The following is a 21,351-nucleotide window of genomic DNA, read 5'->3' as shown; positions in this document are numbered from 1 at the left end:
TATTACTGCTGTGCGCTCTCAAGTCAAACGAGGAAAATGGAAAGTAGACTTTGTCCAGCCTCTACTCCAAGCCCGGTCTGAGACATTACCTCCAGTCTCCGTTGGTTCACACCAATTTAGTCCTGCCTCTAGCATTCTTTCCTTTTCTACGCTTAGCAACAACAGCTGTTACTAAGTACTCCTTGGAGCCTGCTCAGAGGCAGATGGAGTTTGGGTGGAAAATGTAAGAGCAGAAGCTGGAGTGTGGAGCCTAGGAGGAGGCCCAGGGAATGCCTCTCGAAGTCGCTGACAGAGGGAAAGCTGGACCTCACTGGCCACCAAGAGAGGACCATCTGTGGAGCTACAGAAATAGCCAGCCCAGCAGGAGGCCTGAAGGCAGCTGCCAACCTACAGCTTGCAGAAGGAGACCGTGTGTACTGCTACATCCCCTGGACTGGAGTAGGGAAGAGGGCATTTGGGTGGGAAACTGCTGGACTGTGCTTCAAGTTACAGAATTTAGACCCCCTTGTCTAGGGATTCCTCCAGACATCTGGATAGAGGAGAACTATCTAGGGTTTGGGGTGTATGCCAGGCTGGATAGCTCTCAAAAGAAGACCCTTCTGAATCTTTGTACATAGTTCCAGGAAGTTGTCCTCAGTTTCACAGTTCCTTGGGCATCCCATGTACCCCCCCATCCCCATCCAAGTTTCAATTCCCCTGATAAAATTCAAACAAACAAATTTCAAGGAGTGTTTACTGTCTCCTTGATGCAAGTCTGAGAGGAATGAATGTTGACTAGGACTACAGGAGGACCCAAATCTTCTGCAACTCCTAAAGAAGGTAGGGCTACACAAACACCCCCCAAATTACCCCTTTTTGGAAAGTAGACACTCCAAAGCATTTGCTATGAGGCATGGCAAATATTTTGCAGATCTCATTTGTTGCCACAAGTTTTTGGAAAATTCAAGAATTTTTTTTCTTTTTTTAAAACCTTGTGAAAAAAAATGAGATCTGCAAAATACTGATAGCTTCCTGAGCTGTCATCAGCTATATAAAGGAAGGGGTGGGGATAGTGGTGACATCATTGCCCATATATGGCCATATTCAGACAATGTCATCCTCTATTCCCCGCCCATTTGCCTACGTGGCCATGTAAGGGAGTGGGCGGGGTGAAGTCAGTGGTTGCTAAGGACGCAGCTGTTGCAGGCAGCTGTTGCTTCCCTAGCAACCCGTGAGAGCCAGAAGCTGTCACATTAGTCTGCAGCAAATATGTCAAATACGTTGGAGTGTCTACTTTCCAAAAAGGGGTCATTTGGGGGATGTTTGTACTATACTGGTTTCAGGGCCTCCAAAAATACAACAGGTAGTTAGGAAATTCAATGCATAATTAATGCCCTTGAAAGACTGAAGGTGGCTATTGGATTTTGGGCCCTTGTACATGGCTAAGCTCCTAAAAACTCTCACATGTAGTATCTCCATACTCAGAAGTAGTAGGATGTGTTTTGGGGTGCATTTCCATGTTTACCCATGATGTGTGTGGGAAATATCTCAGTAAAGTGACAATTTTGTATGTTTAAAAAAATACATTTTTTCCAAAAACATGTGGGGAAAAAAAAGTAAGATCTTCCAAAGTCGCAACATGCCTCTCAGATAATACCTTGGGGTGTCTACTTTCCAAAAAGGGTTAACTTGGGGGGTGTTTGTACTATCCTTTAATTTCAGGGCATCCAAAAATGTGATAGGTAGTCAGAAAATCCAATGCATAACTAAATGCCCCTTGAAAGCCTGAAGGTGGTCATTGGATTTTTGACCCCTGTATGTGGCTAGGCTCCCAAAGTCGCACACACGTGCTATCAGAATGTGTAGAATGTGTTTTGGGGTGTAATTCCACATATACCCATGCCATGTGTGAGAAATATCTCATTAAAATGACAACTTTGTATAAAACATTTTTTTTTTAATGTTCCAAAACCTCGTGGCAAAAAAATAAAATGAACTCAACATTCCTCTCAGTAAATACTTTGAGGTCATTTAGGTGGTGTCTGTACTGTCCTGGTATTTTAGCACCTCAAGAAATGAGATAGACAGTCAGAAAGTCAGAGCTGCTAATGTGGTTCTAAAGGCTGAGGGTTGTTTTTTTCATCTTTATGCATTCTATGCATGAAGGTAAAAAAACCTTCAGTGTGCAGCCCCCAGCCCTGCTAATACTTAATCCCGAGCCCAATCTTGATCCAGCAATGTGCACGAGAGCAGCAGCTCTCCTGGTTCTCTCCTCCCCCATTGGCTCAAACAACAGCATTGGCTCACACAACACCTCTATATTGTAAGAGCAGCGCAGTGGCTAAACGGTTAGCACTTCCGCCTGGCAGTACTAGGGTTGTTGGTTCGAATCCCAACCACAGCACCACCTGCCTGGAGTTTGCATGTTCTCCCTGTGCCTGCGTGGGTTTCTTTTGGGTACTCCGGTTTCCTCCCACACGCCAAAGACATGCTGGTAGGTGAATTGGCTCCTGTCTAAATTGTCCCTAGTATGTGTATGTATGAATGTGAGTTAGGGACCTTAGATTGTACGCCCCTTGAGGGTTAGGGACTGATGTGAATGTACAATATACATGTAAAGCGCGGTGTAAATTGACGGCGATATAGAAGTACCTGAAATAAAAACAGTTAATTCCTGGAAAATTCTGTTTGTATTACATATATACTGACAGTGCTTCATTTTATGTTGATTTAAAATATATTTATTTTTTGATTTTTGTAACGCAACATTTGATTCAAATGATTCTGTTTTCGGCACCATTAAGTCCTCGCCCTCCAGAGGAATTCCCCCCCCCCCCCCTTCCTGACCAGGCCATTTTTTGCGTTAAGGCGCTGCGTTACTTTAACTGACAAGTACGCGGTCATGCAACAATCTAAATTTACGTCCTTTTTTCCCCACAAAAAAGGTATTTGATCGCCTGTGCAGTTTTTATTTTTTACGCTATAAGCAAAAAAACCCGACAATTTTGAGGAAAAAAAAAAAAAACTATATTTTGGAATTTTTGCTTTTAAACGTGTCCAGTAAAAAAATTTTAAAAATCAAATTTCGTCATAAACTTAGGACAAAATGTATCCTGCTCCATGTCTTTGCTAAAAAAAATCCCAATACATGTAAATTGATTGGTTTACGGGAAAGTTATAGCGTTTACAAATAGCGGTATAGATACTGGAATTTTTTTCAACTAATAATGGCCGTGATCAGTGACTTTTAGCTGGACTGCGGCAGACATTCTGACACTGGGGGGGGACTGATTTGGTGTCAATGACATCCCCAGGGACACCAATACAGTGATGAGTGCTAAAGAAAAACAAAAAAAAAAAACAATGACACTGTACTAATGGCACTGGGCAGGAAGGGGTTAACGTGAGGGACAATCAAAGGGTTAACTGTGTGATGGAAGTGTTTTACTAGGGGGCGGGGGGGTGTGCTTCACTGTAATCACACTGACTGGGATGGCTGTGCTGTACATTGTGCCCGAGCTGACAGGGAGGAAGACTGTAAACAAAACAATCTTCCTCCCCGTCGGAGATTCTGGGTACTCACCGGGCACCAACGGGTAATTACTGGCCGGGACCAGGGTGATTGACATCAGCGGCACGGGTAGGGTGTGCGCCCCCTACCCGGAAATGCAAAATCACGTATATATACACGCGATTCTGCGCACAGGTGCCGCCCTGTAGCAGTATATCTGCTATAGGGTGGCCCTTAAGTGGTTAAAGTCCCACACCCCTATCCACTGTACTTTAAACACAGAAATGTTGGGTTGGTCCCTACACCCCACTGTGAGATCTCTGATGTAGAACAAGTTGTGATTTCTGTATAAAACATTGCCCGCACTCGGGGCAGGAATACGGTTTCTCTCCTGTGTGAAGCCTCTGATGTATTTGAAGATTGCACTTATGTAAAAAACATTTTCCACATTCAGGACAAGAATACGGCTTCTCGCCTGTGTGAATCTTCTTATGCGTGTAAAGAGAGGAAGCCGATGAAAAACATTTCCCGCACTCAGTGCAAGAATATGGCTTCACCCCTGTGTGTGATCTCAGATGTATAACAAGGTATGATTTTCCTGAAAAACTTTTTCCGCACTCAGAGCAGGAATACGGTTTCTCCCCCGTGTGAGATCTCTGATGTCTAACAAGTAATGATTTCAATAAAAAATATTTCCCGCACTCTGTACAAGAATACGGCTTCTCACTTTTGTGACTCTTTTGATGCAAGGTAAGAGAGAACCTCCATTTAAAACATTTCCCGCACTCAGGGCAAGATAATGGCTTCTCCCCCGTGTGAGATCTCTGATGTACAACGAGTAATGATTTCTGTGTGAAACATTTTTCACATTCAGGGCAAGAATACGGCTTCTCCCCCGTGTGGGATCTCTGATGTCCATTAAGATGTGATTTCTGTGAAAAACATTTCCCGCACTCAGGGCAAGAATACGGCTTGTCCCCTGTGTGAGATCTCTGATGTACAACTAATTGTGATTTCCATGTAAAACATTTCCCACATTTAGGGCAGGAATGTGGCTTTTCCCCCGTGTGCAATCTTTGATGTCCATCAAGGCCTTTTTTCTGGGAAAAACATTTCCCGCACTCAAGGCAGGAATATGGCTTTTCCCCAGTGTGAGTTCTCTGATGTCTAACAAGGTTTGCTTTCTGTGTAAAACATTTCCCACACTCAGGGCAGGAATGTGGCTTCTTGCTTGTGTGAGATCTCTGATGTATGACAAGTTCTGAATTATAAAGGAAACATTTCCCGCACTCAAAGCAGGAATATGGCTTCCCCCCAGTGTGAGTTCTCTGATGTCTAACAAGTTTTGATTTCTGTGGAAAACATTTCCCACACTCAGGGCAGGAAAATGGCCTTTCTCCCTTGTGCAATCTCTGATGCCCATCAAGGCTTGTTTTCTGTGTAAAACATTTCCCTCAGTCAGGGCAGGAATACGGCTTCTCTCCCCTGTGAGATCTCTGATGTCTAACAAGTTTTGATTTCTGTACAAAACATTTCCCGCACTCAGGGCAAGAATTTGGCTTCTTGCCTTTGTGAGATCTGTAGTGTATGACAAGTTCTGATTTAAAAAGGAAACATTTCCCGCACTCAGGGCAGGGAAATTGCTTCTCCCCTGTGTGCAATCTCTTATGTCCTTTAAGACTTGTTTTGTGTGTAAAACATTTCCCGCACTCAGGGCAGGAATATGGTTTCTCCCCCGTATGAGATCTCTGATGTATAACAAGTTTTGATTTCTGTGGAAAACATTTCCCACACTCAGAGCAGGAAAATGGCCTTTCCCCCCTGTGCAATCTCTGATGTTCATAAAGGCTTGTTTTGTGTGTAAAACATTTTCCACACTCAGGGCAGGTATACGGCTTCTCCCCTGTGTGAGATCTCTGATGTATAACAAGTTTTGATTTCTGTGTAAAACATTTCCCACACTCAGGGCAGGAGTTTGGATTCTTGCCTTTGTGAGATCTGTAATGTATGACAAGTTCTGATTTGTAAAGGAAACATTTCCCACACTTAGAACAGGAATGAGGCTTCCCACCCGTGTGAGATATCTGATGTACAGTAAGATTTGATTCAGAGCTAAAACTTTCCCCACATTCAGGACAGGAAAATGTCTCCTCCCCCTGAATTCCGGCACCATCCCCCACAGTATGAGGTTGCTCAGAGTCAGAGAGATTTGATGGTCCATCCACACTGTGAAGTCCACCATCCATAGCTGAACTCATTGTGTTTCTTCTTGTGATGTCCTCCTCTTTAATTTCACAACCTGGAGGTAAAGTGAGACGATCCTTTGAGGGTTCCTCAATGGCATATCCTGGAAAAACATAAAATAATGATCAATAGTTGTTCACCAAAATCAAGATTCCATCTGGGTCAGGTAGGTTTCAGTGAGCTGATGTTCTCTGTGGATGTCCCAACCAGCTGTGACTTCCCCTCTTTAGTAAAAGGTCCTTTGGTCCTCCCCCCAGATCACTTCTACATTTCCCCAGCCTTGTCAGAAGAGAAGGAACCAATGGGGACTGGGAGGGGCATGCTCTTCACACAACCACAAGCCTAGGCACTGGGTCATGTGATCTCTGATAATGAAGAGGTTCAAAATTCAGACTTGTAGATCATTTAGCATAGAACACATGACCAAAGCTCTAGGCTTCTGTTAAAAGGAACGGTTCTGCCCTACATTCATATCATTTTCAGTGCTGTATTGAATCGCCGGGTTCTGCAGGACCTGAAGGGTCTGGTATGATGGGGGAGGAGAATCTCACTGATAGCAGATGAGTCATGGTTGTTAAGGACGTGGCATTCATTAAGGACGCCCATTCCTCAACAGCCAGCTATTATCAAATCAAGTCGGATCGTTCATTTCATTCAGTTGCTTCAAACATCCGCATTAAAAGATTGAACTTCCCTGTTTTGTTAAAATTAATTTCTGATTCCGTGAAATTCGTTGCTGTTGTAATTCAGAAATTTGGATACATCCAAATCTTCGAATAAGGAAAATTTTGTCCGAATTTCGATTTGGAACGAAACGAAACGCACATCTTCAGTAGTTCCTGCTGAGAAGATAAAGTGTTTCAGATCTAACATTGCTATTTATGTTTCATCCTGAAAGAGTGGAATTAGCATTTGAAGTTAACCTGTAGACACGGTGTATACTGATCAGCCATAACATTGGAACCAAAGACATTGAAAGAAGAAAAATTCAGGATCTAATGTGGTAGGATGAGTATCAGTGATTATTATCTCCCTATTACTGGCCAATATCATTCATCTCCCACCCTACTCTGGACCAGAATACAGTAAGAGAAGAATGTACACTATAATGCCAAAAGTATTGGGCTGCCTGCCTTTCCACACACATGAACTTTAATGGCCCCCCAGTCTTAGTCCGTAGGGTTCAATATTGAGTTGGCCCCGCCCTTTGCAGCTATAACAGCTTCAACTCTTCTGGGAAGGCCGTCCACAAGGTTTAGGAGGGTGTCTATGGGAAGGTTGGACCATTCTTCCAGAAGCACATTTGTCAGGTCAGGCACTGATGTCGGGGGAGGAGGCCTGGCTCACAGTCTGCGCTCTAATTCATCCCAAAGGTGTTCTGTGGGGTTCAGGTCAGGACTCTGTGCAGGACAGTCAAGTTCCTCCACCCCAAACTGGCTCCTCCATGTCTTTATGGACCTTGCTTTGTACACTGGTGTGCAGTCATGTTGGAACAGGAAGGGGCCATCCCCAAACTCTTCCCACAAAGTTGGAGCATGAAATTGTCCAAAATGTCTTGGTATGCTGATGCCTTAAGAGTTCCCTTCACTGGAACTAGGGGGCCAAATCCAACCCCTTAAAAACACAGCACACCATAATCCCCCTCCACCAAACTTTACACTTGGCACAATGCAGTCAGGCAAGTACCGTTCTCCTGGCAACCGCCAAACCCAGACACATCCTTCGGATTGCCAGATAGAGAAGCGTGATTGGTCACTCCAGAGAACATGTCTCAGGTGCTCTAGAGTTCAGTGGCGGCGTGCTTTACACCACGGCATCCGACGCTTTGCATTGCACTTGGTGATGTAAGGCTCGGATGCAGCTGCTCGGCCATGGAAATCCATTCATGAAGCTCTCTACACACTGCTGTTGGGCTCATCTGAAGGCCACACCAAGTTTGGAGGTCTTTAGCTATTGACTCTGCAGACAGTTGGTGACTTCTGCGCACTGTGCGCTTCAGCATGCGCTGACCCCGCTCTGTCATGTGACGTGGCCTACCACTTGGTGGCTGAGTGGTTGTTGTTCCCAGTTGCTTCCACTTTGGTATAATCCCACTAACAGTTGAGCGTGGAATATTTAGTGGCCAGGAAATGTCACAGATGGACTTATTGCACAGGTGGCCACCTATCACGGGACCACGCTTGGAGTCACTGAGCTCCTGAGAGCGACCCATTCTTTCACCAATGTCTGTAGAAGCAGTCAGCATTCCTAGGGGCTTGATTGTATACACCTGTGACCATGGAGGGGATTGGAACACCTGAATCATATGATTTGGAGGGCTGGCCTGGTACTTTTGGCAATATAGTGTATGATGGCTCACCTGTGCTGATCTCTGTAGGAGTGTCCTCCTCTTTGAATGTCCTCGTCATTCCAGCCTCCTCCGTATATTGCTGATCATCCCTCACATACGTCTCTTCTACTTCACCCCCAACTTTCATCTTCATCAGATCTTCACCCTAAACCAACAGAATGGCAGAAATAACATCTGTAATATAGAAGGATTTATGATGTGAGATCACATAGAAAATATCATCTTGTAGAGTCCACACATCGTCTCCACATGTCAGAGCACATAAGCCCTGAGGGAAGGGGGGCCCTCTGTATGAGACACATTACATACATGGAGTAATAGAAAGTGAGCCCATAATATGCCATTGTGCCCCATAAATTCATTAAAAATGGACCAAGAGGAGGTAGCAGCCATGGCACACTTTCCTATTTTCAGCTGTGGACGTGGCTGGTGCCACATTTTCTGACAGCAAGATTCTAGTCCGGCAGCCCACAGCCACTTGAAGCTTGGTGGAGTGATATAGTAATAGGCAGCATCATGGCTGTCTGTCTGACAGCTGGAGAGCCAGCGTGCCTGGGACTATCTGCTATGTGTTCTGTCCTGTCACCATTGTCCTCCCAGACCCCCCCCACACTCAATCTTCCAGCTGTCCAATCCGACCCTCAAGTCATCTCCTATTTATGTCCGCCTAACCCCATCCACACTCCAACCCCCTGCATACACTGTGCTGGGAATGGGGTTTTTTGGTCAGCTGAGCGGCAAATTAGAAACTGTGGTTGCTAGCGGTCATAACCTGAGCCACATGGGGGGGGGGGGATGTGTAAAGTGAGCCTTCTACACCCAGAACAACCAAACCCACCCCTTTCTTCTTTTCTTTTTGCTTTGCCTCTTATTTTCCTATTCCTCTCTCTCCTTTCCTCCCCCTCCCCTTCTCCCCTCCTTCTCCCCTCTTTTTGTCTCCCCCCTTTCTCTTTTACCCCCAACACTTTCTCCTCCCTCTCCTTCTCTATCCCCCCTCCCCCTCTTCTCTCTTCCCCCTATCTCTTCTCTCTCTCCCCTCTCTCTCTTCCCCCCTTTCTTCTCTCTACCTCCCTTCTTTCTCCCAATCCCTTCTCTCTCTTCCCTCCCCCTCCCCTTCACTCTCTCCCTTCTCTCCCCCTCCCCTTCACTCTCCCCCTCTCCCTTCTCTTTTTTCTCTCCCCCTCCCTTCTCTCTTTTCTCTCCCCCTCCCCTTCACTCTCTCCCTCTCCCTTCTCTCCCCCTCCCCTTCACTCTCTCCCCCCTCCCCTTCACTCTCCCCCTCCCCTCCCCTCTCTCCCCCTCCCCTCTCTCCCCCTCCCCTCTCTCCCCCTCCCCTCTCTCCCCTCCCCTTCACTCTCCCTTCTCTCCCCCCTCCCCTTCACTCTCTCCCTCTCCCTTCTCTCCCCCCTCCCCTTCTCTCTCTCCCTCTCCCTTCTCCCCTTCTCTCTCTTCTCTCCCCCTCCCCTTCACTCTCTCCCTCTCCCTTCTCTCCCCCCCCTCCCCTTCACTCTCTCCCTCTCCCTTCTTTCTTCCCTGCATCTTCACTACCCCCCTATTCTCTCCCCCCCTTTCCTCTCTCCTTGAACTCTCCCCCTTTCTCTAGCTCTCTTCTTTCTGTCCCCTCACCCCCCCCCCACATTCTTTCTCCTCTCTCTCTCTACTTTTCTCCTATTTCTCTCTCTCCCCCCTCTCTTTCTCCCCCATCCGAACTCTCTCTTCCCCTCTCCTCTCTCTGTCCTTCTTTCCTCCCTCTGTCTCTCTCCTCCACAGTCTATACCTTTCTTTTTCTACCCCCTCTTGCCTCACTTTCTCTTTGTCCCCTCCTTCCCCCCCCCCCCCCCCCCCAATTCTTTTTCCCTGTCTTTCTCCCATCCCCTCCCACTCCCTTTCATTCCCCTTCTCTCCTCCTCACACCCTCTCCCCTTTTTCATTCATCCCTCTTTCTCCCCCCTCTCTTCCTCCACCTCACCCTCCTCTCTACCCTCTTCAGCACCCCCTTCTTCTCCCCCCTATCCTTTTCTCCCCACCTTTTCCTTCCTCTCTCTTCCTCCTCACCCCCTCTCCCCCATCTCTCTTTCATCCTTACCCCTTTCATTCCCCTTCTCTCCTCCTCACACCCTCTCCCCTTTTTCTTTCACCCCTCTTTCTCCCCCTCTCTACCTCCACCTCACCCTCCTCTCTGCCCCCTCCTTCTCCCCACCTCTCTTTCTCCCCCCTCCCAACTCTCATCCTAACTTCTGCACCATGTTGTAAGTTACTTATTCCGGATTCCTGCGCTCACACACATTGACATGTTAAATGTTATAGTCCTGACACAGTGGTAAATGTCTCAACAGTTGCTGGATTTATTGAAGGTCCTCTTAACCCCAGGTTCACACCTTAGCGTTTTCTGCCACTTTTGCAGAAACGCAGTACAGTCCATTTAACATGATTTCCTATGGGACACATTCACATCTCTGCATTTTAACTTGGTGCATTTTTTGGAAAGGGTCAGGGACTTTTTTGAACGCAAAACGTTGCGTTTTGGGTTCTATAGACTTCAATGGGAATGCTGCAGAAAAGCGTGTAGTGCGTTTTTGCTGCGTGTTTGCTGCGTTTTAAAGGCAAATTTGTCTTTTTTAGGTTTTACAACAGAATATACAGAAAAGTAAAAAGGACCAGTGATTACATACACATACGGACAATCATCGGGCTCAAACAGGAGATGAGCCAAAGAGATAACAGTAGTCAGTGAATTTCACCAGTGTCAGGAATCCCGGCTGTTCGTAGGTGCGCGTATGCGCAGATCGCCGACGTGCACTAGCCGGCGAGCACTGAGACTTAGGCGATCGTGGCGGCGGCTGCGCATGCGCACTCGTGATTGCGGACGCGCGCCTGTCACCAATGAGAGCACAGGGCGCCCTATTTAAACCAGCCCTGTGCATCTCCAAATCGCCTTATGGTCTTGTTCCTGTCGTCCTGATTGTCCTGTACTTCTGACTGCTTTGTTGACGACCCAGCCTGATCCTGATCCTGTTGTCCTCTCCTGCGCTGACCCTTGGCTTGTCCTGACCATTCTCTGCTTGACCTCCTGTTGCTGAACCCGGCCTGTGACCTGATTATTCTTTGCCTGCCGTTCTGTACTGTCTGCTCTGCTGTTACCAACCCGGCCTGTCTGACCACGTTATACCTCTTCACATCTGGCTCTTACCTGCTATACGCCATTGGCGGCTGATTTTACCACAGCTGGTGTTACTCGGGGGTCGCAACCTGGTCTCAGGCTGCTTCAAGTCCATCCCCACCATCAGGGGCTCTGGTGAACCAGCAGACTGAGGCTTATACTCCGCGCCCTGAGGGACTCCTGCCTGTGGGTCGCTAGAGGCTACCGCCAGTCGGCTCGTGTATACCAACCAAATTAGAGAAACATTGATAAGTAACATTGTTTTGCATTTTAAATCAGCCTTGCAACAAGAGAAAATAAAAAAAAATGGAAGAGAAAAGAAAAACGCAAAAAAAAAAAAAAGGCGTCAAAAACGCAAGTGCAAAAACGCAATGCAGAAATGCCTCAAACGCAATCTGCATAGGTGTGAACCTAGACTTAAGGTAGCTTTAGTTGGAGTGATATCATTCTGTGTGCAGAAAAGCAAACGTAATTGAGAATTGTATTTTTTTTTTTAATGATCCTTTGTTCTGAAGTTTTTGTGTGTGTCTGTGAGATTGTCAGTTGCGGCACACTAGTTAGGAATATGTTGTTGGTTAAAAAAAAAAAAAAAAATGGCAGTGGCATAGACATGCAGTGTATACAGAGACTAGGCATGGGTTCTGACCATAACAACCATTTGTCACAGCACCAGCCAGACACACTGCAGTATATGTTTTTCTTCCCCATCCAGTACATTTTCTAGGTTTTGTTAGCAAAAAAAAAAAGTCATGGGGGGGTTGGTAATCTCCATTGGTGTTGGAAATGAGACAAGACATGACATCCTACCTCATGACGTCTACACTGTATACGTCATCTCACACTCCAACCACACCCCCTTAAGCCATGCCCACTATTTAGTGCAATGTAAACCCTGCCCACTTCTCGTCACGGAGCGCCACGTGCTCCACATTTCCTCCTCTAAGTCACAAAGGCTCGCTGATGTCATAAGACACCCCTGTGTCAGAGGGTTCAACCATTTTATGTTCCAGACCCTCGGCTCCACTGACCTGATCATGCTGTGCGTAGTTGTGATCTTCCTGTGTGGAATCCCGAGGATGGGGACATCTCTCTGGTGGGTTTCTGTAGCTGGATGACTCAACCATGGTGTCCTGGTACAGATCTTTGTGTTCTTTTAGAAAGTATTTCTTCCCCATCACCCCATCCTCATCCTCCTCCTCTTGTATCTCTTCTTTGACATCAACTTTAGGATCTCTTAGGTTTCCACTCTGAATATAGAATAAAAATGCCATCAATGGTAACAATGCAGATAATGTACAGATCCTAATGATACTATCAGTGATTGTTCCTCATCTACCTGATGATGGTGAGGGATGGTGTGACCTTCCTGTGTGGAATCCCGGGAATACAGAGGACGGGGACATCTCTCTGGTGGGTTCCCATGACTGGATCCATCTGTAGGAAACACACACACTGACTGAATCCATTGTTTCTATGTGTTTATCAGATGATGGGGGATCTAGGTGGATCCTCCGTACTGCTCTCTCCTTTACAATAAAGTCTCCTCTTACCCGGTGATGTGAGGGGCGGCTGATTGTCCATCATGACGTCCTTGTAGAGATCCTTGTGTCCTTCTAAATACTCCCACTCCTCCATGGAGAAATAGACAGTGACACCCTGACACCTTATAGGAACCTGACACACACAATGATACAGTCACCATCCAGACACATCCCTTGTCTGTTACTGGAGAATGTCCCAGAATTCCCGGCACCGCTCACCTCTCCTGTCAGCAGCTCCATCATCTTCTTGGTGACTTCTAGAATCTTCTGCATGTTGTGTCTCTCAGGTTTTAGGGAGTCACATGGAGGCACTGTGATGGTCATATGATCACCTGACTTCATAGGAGGAAAACTCTGTAGTCAAGCAAAAACAGTAATATCATGTCACATTACTAGAATCCTCCTCACCTCTCCGGTCAGGTCTGTGTTTTATAAATAGAGATACAGTGAAGGAAATGTGTATTTGCTCCCCTGCTGATTTTGAATGTTTGCCCACTCAAAGAAATGATCGGTCTAAAAATCGAATGTTCGGTGTATTGTAACACTGAGAGACAGATAAGCAACAACAAATTCAGCAGAAATGCATGTCTAACAAATGATGACTGATCTGCATGTTCATGAGGGAAATAAGTATTTGATCCCCTTCACAAAACATGACTTAGTACTTGGTGGCAAATCCCTTGTTGGCAATCACAGAGGTCAGACGTTTCCTGTAGTTGGCCACCAGGTTTGCACACATCTCAGGAGGGATTTTGGCCCACTCCTCTTGGCAGATCCTCTCCAAGTCATTAAGGTTTGGTGGCTGACATTTGGCAACTCGAACTTTCAGCTCCTCCACAGATTTTCAATTGGATTAAGGTCTGGAGACTGGCTAGGCCACTCTAGGACCTTAATGTGCTTCTTCTTGAGCCACTCCTGTAGGTTGCACTGGCCGTGTGTTTTGAGTCATTGTCATGCTGGAACACCCATCTATGACCCATTTTCAATGCCCTGGATGAGGGAAGAAGGTTCTCACTCAAGATTTGATGGTACATTGCCCTGTCCATTGACCCTTTGATCCGGTGCAGTTGTCCTGTCCCCTTGGCAGAAAAACACCCCCAAAGCAGAATGTTTCCACCACCATGTTTGACAGTTGGGATGGTGTTCTTGGGGTCATAGGCAGCATTCCTCCTCCTCCAAACACGGCGAGCTGAGTTGATGCCAAAGAGCTGGATTTTGGTCTCATCTGACCACAACACTTTCAATCAGTCCTCCTCTGCATCATTCCGATGTTCAGTGGCAAACTTCAGACGGGCCTGGACATGTGCTTTCTTGAGCAGAGGGACCTTGCGGGCACTGCAGGATTTCAGTCCTTGTCGGCGTAGTGTGTTACCAATTGTTTTCTTGGTGACTGTGGTCCCAGCTGCCTGGAGATCATTGACAAGATCCTCACGTGTAGTTCTGGGATGATTCCTCACTGTTCTCATGATCATTGACACTCCACGAGGTGAGATCTTGCATGGTGCACCAGACCTAGGGAGACTGACACTTGTTTTGTGTTTCTTCCATTTGTGAATGATTGCACCAACTGTTGTCACCTTCTCACCAAGCTGCTTGGCCATAGTTTGGTAGTCCAGTCCAGCCTTGTGTAGGTCTACAGTCTTGTCCCTGACATCCTTGGACAGCTCTTTGGTCTTTGCCATGGTGGAGAGTTTGGAATCTGATTGTTTGATTGCTCCTGTGGACAGGTGTCTTTTATAAAGGTAACAAAATGAGATTAGCAGGACTCCCTTTAAGAGACTGCTTCTAATCTCAGCTTGTTACCTGTATGAAAGACACCTGGTAGCCAGAAAACCTGCTGAATGATAGGGGAACAAATACTTATTTCCCTCATGAACATGCAGATCAGAGCATCATTTGTTAGATGCATTTCTGCTGAATTTTTTGTTGCTATTCTGTCTCTCAGTGTTACAATACACCAAACATTCGATTTTTAGACCGATCATTTCTTTGTGAGTGGGCAAACATTCAAAATCAGCAGGGGATCAAATACGCATTTCCTTCACTGTAAGAGTGATGTCATATGACCTCCCAAAATCCTCCTCACCTCTCCAGTCAGCAGGTAGATGATCTCCAGGGTGAGATTAAGTATCCTCTCAGACACCTGATTCCAGTCATCCTCCATCCTCATTGATGTGGTCATGTACTGTATACAGGTTTCTCTGTAGAAAGAGAATTATCTTGATTGTATTGCCTTCCATGCATGAACTGATGCTACTGGATCTCACCCAGATCAGCAGCAGAGACTATTAGGTGTTCTTGTGTTCTAATAGGTTGTTACAGTTCATGTGTGCATTTAAGGTGTGGTGACTGAAGTGTCTCTGTCCTATGTTTTATTATCTCACATGACCAGTGCCAGATAGCTAGGTCTGTGCTACTCTACATACTCTATATTGCCGAAAGTATTGGTCTCCTGCCTTTCCACACACATGAACATTAATAGCCCCCCAGTCTTAGTCCGTAGGGTTCAATATTGAGTTGGCTCCGCCCTTTGCAGCTATAACAGCTTCAACTCTTCTGGGAAGGCCGTCCACAAGGTTTAGGAGGGTGTCTATGGGAAGGTTGGACCATTCTTCCAGAAGCACATTTGTCAGGTCAGGCACTGATGTCGGGGGAGGAGGCTTGGCTCACAGTCTCCGCTCTAATTCATCCCAAAGGTGTTCTATGGGGTTGAGGTCAGGACTCTGTGCAGCCAGTCAAGTTCCTCCACCCCAAACTAGCTCCTCCATGTCTTTATGGACCTTGCTTTGTGCACTGGTGTGCAGTTATGTTGGAACAGGAAGGGGCCATCCCCAAACTCTTCCCACAAAGTTGGGAGCATGAAATTGTCCAAAATGTCTTGGTATGCTAATGCCTTAAAAGTTCCCTTTACTGGAACTAGGGGGCCAAGCCCAGCCCCTGAAAAACAACCTCACATCATAATCCCCCCTCCACCAAACTTTACACTTGGCACAATGCAGTCAGGCAAGTACCGTTCTTCTGGGAACCACCAAACCCAGACACATTTATCGGATTGCCAGACAGAGAAGCGTGATTGGTCACTCCAGAAAACATGTCTACACTGCTCTAGAGTCCAGTGGCGGCGTGCTTTACACCACTGCATCCGACGCTTTGCATTGCACTTGGTGATGTAAAGCTTGGATGCAGCTGCTCAGCCATGGAAACCCATTCCATGAAGCTCTCTACGCACTGTTGTTGGGCTCATCTGAAGGCCACACCAAGTTTGGAGGTCTTTAGCTACTGACTCTGCAGACAGTTGGCGACTTCTGCGCACTGTGTGCTTCAGCATGTGCTGACCCCGCCCTGTCATGTGACGTGGCCTACCACTTGGTGGCTGAGTTGCTGTTGTTCCCAGTTGCTTCCACTTTGTTATAATCCCACTAACAGTTGAGTGTGGAATATTTAGTAGCCAGGAAATGTCACGGATGGACTTATTGCACAGGTGACAACCTATCACGGAACCACGCTTGGAGTCACTGAGCTCCTGACAGCGACCCATTCTTTCACCAATGTTTGTAGAAGCAGTCTGCATGCCTAGGGGCTTGATTGTATACACCTGTGGCCATGAAGGGGATTGGAACACCTGAATCACATGATTTGGAGGGCGGGGCCAATACTTTTGGCAATATAGTGTATACAAATTAATTGTTACATGTTTTTTTTTAATTTTGCTGGATAATTCAGGGTTATTTATATTGATGGACATGTTTTCTGATGGAAGATCAATTGGCACCGGTTCAGTATTGTATGAGTGCGGTACATTTATACTTACATACCACCACTAATATGTTCTAATACATTGGCTGATTTGCTATTATTATTGTATGTAGGGGGTTTCACCATTATTTTCACATTGCAGCTCTGCAATTTAAAAAAAAAAATTTTTTTTGAGAGGGTGACACCATCACTGCAACTGTATAATGCAATCCATTGGTTGATGACCGAATATTCATATATACATTCACCATTGCTCCTATCAGTCCATTTGTACAAGCTTATAGAGGAAATGTTTTATTGGTTCAGGTTGGACGTGGGAACACACATCGATGTTAGCAGCAACCAGCTAAACAGATTTTGCTTTTGAGATTTCTTGTGGTAGCCGTTTTATTCGATTGACCACCATGGCCATATTTGGTCATTGATGTCACCACCATCCCCAGCCCTTCCCTTATATAGCTGATGACAGCTCAGGGATCTGTCATTTGGCTAGGGGCAGTGTTGGGGTCGGGTTTGTTTGCCGGGTCACTCGAGGCATTTCCATTAAGGATGGATTTACAAAACTTTTTTGGGTGAATTTTTATTTTTTTGGATGTCTATTTCTAAGTTACAATTCTTTTTTGGTAATAAGTACCCCTTACTCATTGCCCTCCAGAGGATTTACCCCTCTTAATGACCAGGCCTCTTTTTGCTACTCGGCGCTGCACTAATTCAACTGATAATTGCGCGGTCATGCAATGCTGCACCCAAACGAAATTTACGTCCTTTTTTTCACACAAATAGAGCTTTCTTTCTGTGGTATTTGATCATCTGTGCGCTTTTTATTTTTCACGCTATAAACAAAAAAAGGCCAAAAATTTTGAAGAAAAACAATATTTTTTACTTTCAGCTATAAAAAATATATAGTAAACTCAAAGTTGGTTATAAATTTAGGCCAAAATGTATTCTGCTCCATGTTTTTGGTAAAAAAAATCCCAATAAGTGTATATTGATTGCTTTGTGTGGAAGTTATAGCGTCTACAAACTATGGTATAGATACTGCAATTTACGCCATTTTTCTGCTATACATCGCTGTGCTAGTTTAACGGACAATTGCGCGGTCATGCAATACGGTACATAAATGAAATTTACATCCTTTTTTTCCCCACAAATTGAGCTTTCTTTTGGTGGTATTTGATCGCCGGTGCGGTTTTTATTTTTTGCGCTATAAAAAAAAAAGGCTGACAATTTTGAGGAAAAAAACCCAATATTTTGGACTTTTTGCTATAAAACATGTCCAGTAGAAAAAAAATGCAAAAATCAAATTTAGTCATAAATTTCTGCCAAAATGCATTCTGCGACATGTTTTTGCTAGAAAAAACCCAATACGTGTAAATTAATTGGTTTACGTGAAAGTTCTAGCGTTTACAAATGGCGGGAAAGATACTGGGATTTTTAGGTTTTTTTTTATACTAATAATGGCGGCGATGACGGACTTATGGCGGCGATCAGGGACTTATGGCAGGACTGCGGCGGACATTTTGACATTGGGGGGTACTGACTTGGGGTCACTGACATCCCCAAAAACACTAATACAGTGATCAGTGCAAAAAAAAAAACACTGACACTGTACTAATGGCAATGGGGAGGAAGGGGTTAACTTTATTTTGCAGGGAAGGGTTATAGGAGTGAGGGGAGTGTTTTACTAGGGGGCGGGGGTGTGTGCTGGGCGGGACAAGGCTGATCGAGAAAGAGAAACTGTTCTTTCTCGATCAGCTCATCCTCGAGCTGACAGGGAAGTGACAGACAGCACAGCTACTGCAGCTGTGCTCTCTGTCACTGTTTGCCGCCGATCGCCGGGACATAGCCACTAAGGAGCGGCTGTGACCCGGAAACTGACATCTGCGGCGGGGATCCGCGGGACAAATAGGAGGGCGGCGCGCCTCGCGCGCGCCCCCTATTTGTTTACAAAACACACGTCTCAAAATGTGGTTTTGCCTGCGAGTGCCGCCCTGCCGCTGTATATGTACAGTGGCTGGACGGCATGCGGTTAAAGAGGGCTTCCAGACTCCGATAAGACCCCTACAGCCACCAGCTAGGGTTGTGGGGAGGAGACCCTTGCACCCCCTGGCAAGGCATCCCCTTCAAGTTGAGGGCATGTGACCTGGTACAGTTTAGGGGGGAGCCGCACGTGATAACTCATAGCTTGGATTTCACTATGTAAACAACCAATGTGCCATCCGGCCATTACACAGCACTCTGCCTCCAGAGAGAATCCCAGCACACTAGGGAATTAACCCCTGCCTGGCCGAGAACATGCTGAGCATATCCTGCAAAACCAGATGTTTCTGTCTGCACCTGATATGTAGGTCCTGTCTGCACAGGTCCCATATGGATGTGTTATTCTATCTAGAAGTAATACCCTGTGCCTAGCCTACTATTTTCTAAAAGATGTCACAGGGACTATGACTATGGAGGAAGAGGACTGACGTGACTATGGAGGAAGAGGACGGACGTGACTATGGAGGAAGAGGACGGACGTGACTATGGAGGAAGAGGACGGACGTGACTATGGAGGAAGAGGACGGACGTGAGTATGGAGGAAGAGGACAGACGTGACTATGAAGAGGACAGACGTGAGTATGGAGGAAGAGGACAGACGTGAGTATGGAGGAAGAGGACAGACGTGAGTATGGAGGAAGAGGACAGACGTGACTATGGAGGAATAGGACAGACGTGAGTATGGAGGAAGAGGACGGACGTGACTATGGAGGAAGAGGACGGATGTGACTATGGAGGAAGAGGACGGACGTGACTATGGGGGAAGAGGACGGACGTGACTATGGGGGAAGAGGACAGACGTGACTATGGGGGAAGAGGACGGACGTGACTATGGAGGAAGAGGACGGACGTGACTGGAGGAAAGGGACAGACGTGACTATGGAAGAAGAGGACGGGAGTGACTATGGAGGAAGAGGACGGGCGTGACTATGGAGGAAGAGGACAGACGTGACTGGAGGAAAGGGACAGACGTGACTATGGAAGAAGAGGACGGGAGTGACTATGGAGGAAGAGGACGGGCGTGACTATGGAGGAAGAGGACGGGCGTGACTATGGAGGAAGAGGACGGACGTGGCTATGGAGGAAGAGGACGGACATGACGGGGGGGTTACTGGGTGTAAATAGGAAATAACATCTTATTACCTCCTCTGCTGCCACTTCCACCAACGTCTCCTCTCTACTTCCTCCCCACTCACCCAGAACTTCCTGGTTATAGCTGACATCACTTCCTGTCCTTCATAGAGACTTCCTGTCTGGGTAGAAGAGAGATCACCACCTTTTGGAGCTCAGAGGAACTGCAGCCCCGAGAAACGTCCCGTAGTGTGAACCCGGTCTTGTCATTATTGTCTAGATCAGTGGTCTCCAAATTGTGGCCCGGGAGCCACATGCAGCCCTTGGCTTGCTTTTGTCTTGCCCTTGGAGCACTATTTCATCCACTGACACCAACAATAGGGCATAATTCCCTGCAACTGACACCAATGAAGGGCACAGTTCCGCCCACTGACACCAACAATTGGGCCCAATAACACTAATGATGGGGCACAATTCCTCCCAATGACACCAATAAAGGGGCATGATTCCCTAATGACACAGTGATGGGGCACAGTTCATCCCAAAGACACCAAAAATTGGGCCCAATAATTCCAATGATGGGGTACAATTCCTCCCAATGACACCAATGATAGGGCACAACTCCTCCCAATACCAGTGTTGGGGCATGATTCCTCTCATTAGCACCAAAAATGTGGCATTGTTTGCTCCCACTGATACTGGGACATTTTCTACTCTCAATGTCCACAATCCGGCCCCCCTAGAGTAGAAGGACAGTAAGTTGGCCCTGGTCTGGATAGATATGTGCATGCCATGTTCATTCATTAAACAGAGCTTTCTTTTGGTGGTATTTAAGGACCACTGGGTTTTTTATTTTTTTGCTAAAAAAAAGGAAAATATACCACAAATTTGGAAAAAAAATCAGTTTTTATTATTTTCTGTTAAAATATTTTGAAATAAGTAATTTTTCTTCGCTGATGTGCACTTATGAGGCCGCACTGAAGAGGAGACACTGATGGGCACTGATGAGGAGGCACTTATGAGACTTCACTGATGGGCACTGATGAGACTTCACTGATGGGCACTAATGAGGAGGCACTGATGAGACTTCACTGATGGGCACTAATGAGGAGGCACTGATGAGACTTCACTGATGGGCATTAATGAGGAGGCACTGATGAGACTTCACTGATGGGTACTAATGAGGAGGCACTGATGACACTTCACTGATGGGCACTAATGAGGAGGCACTGATGAGACTTTACTGATGGGCACTGTTGAGGAGGCACTGATGAGACTTCACTGATGGGCACTAATGAGACTTCACTGATGGGCACTGATGAGGAGGCACTAATGAGACTTCACTGATAGGCACTGTTGAGGAGGCACTGATGAGACTTCACTGATGGGCACTAATGAGACTTCACTGATGGGCACTGTTGAGGAGGCACTAATGAGACTTCACTGATGGGCACTAATGAGACTTCACTGATGGGCACTGATGAGGAGGCACTAATGAGACTTCACTGATGGGCACTGTTGAGGAGGCACTGATGAGACTTCACTGATGGGCACTGATGATACTTCACTGAAGGACACTGTTGAGGATGCACTGATGAGACTTCACTGATGGGCACTAATGAGGAGGCACTGATGATACTTCACTGATGGGCACTAATGAGGAGGCACTGATGAGACTTCACTGATGGGCACTGATGAT

General features: G+C 46.3%; 1 protein-coding gene across 1 annotated transcript in view; it reads right to left on the bottom strand.

Annotated features, from left to right (window-relative positions):
• Positions 1–21,351, bottom strand: part of LOC149451776 (uncharacterized) — a 66,500-nt gene that overhangs the window by 27,988 nt on the left and 17,161 nt on the right. Inside the window, 1 exon segment of the mRNA XM_089690164.1 lies at positions 3,794–5,646. Within this exon segment, the coding sequence (XP_089546290.1) occupies positions 3,794–5,646 (1,853 nt within the window).

Source organism: Staurois parvus, unplaced genomic scaffold (genome assembly GCF_062004578.1).
Source record: "Staurois parvus isolate SC_StPar_1 unplaced genomic scaffold, SC_StPar_1.0 ptg000519l, whole genome shotgun sequence".
In the NCBI taxonomy this organism is placed as follows: domain Eukaryota; kingdom Metazoa; phylum Chordata; class Amphibia; order Anura; family Ranidae; genus Staurois; species Staurois parvus.
Note: the sequence above shows the minus strand (reverse complement) of the source record. Positions and strands in the feature narration are given on the sequence as shown.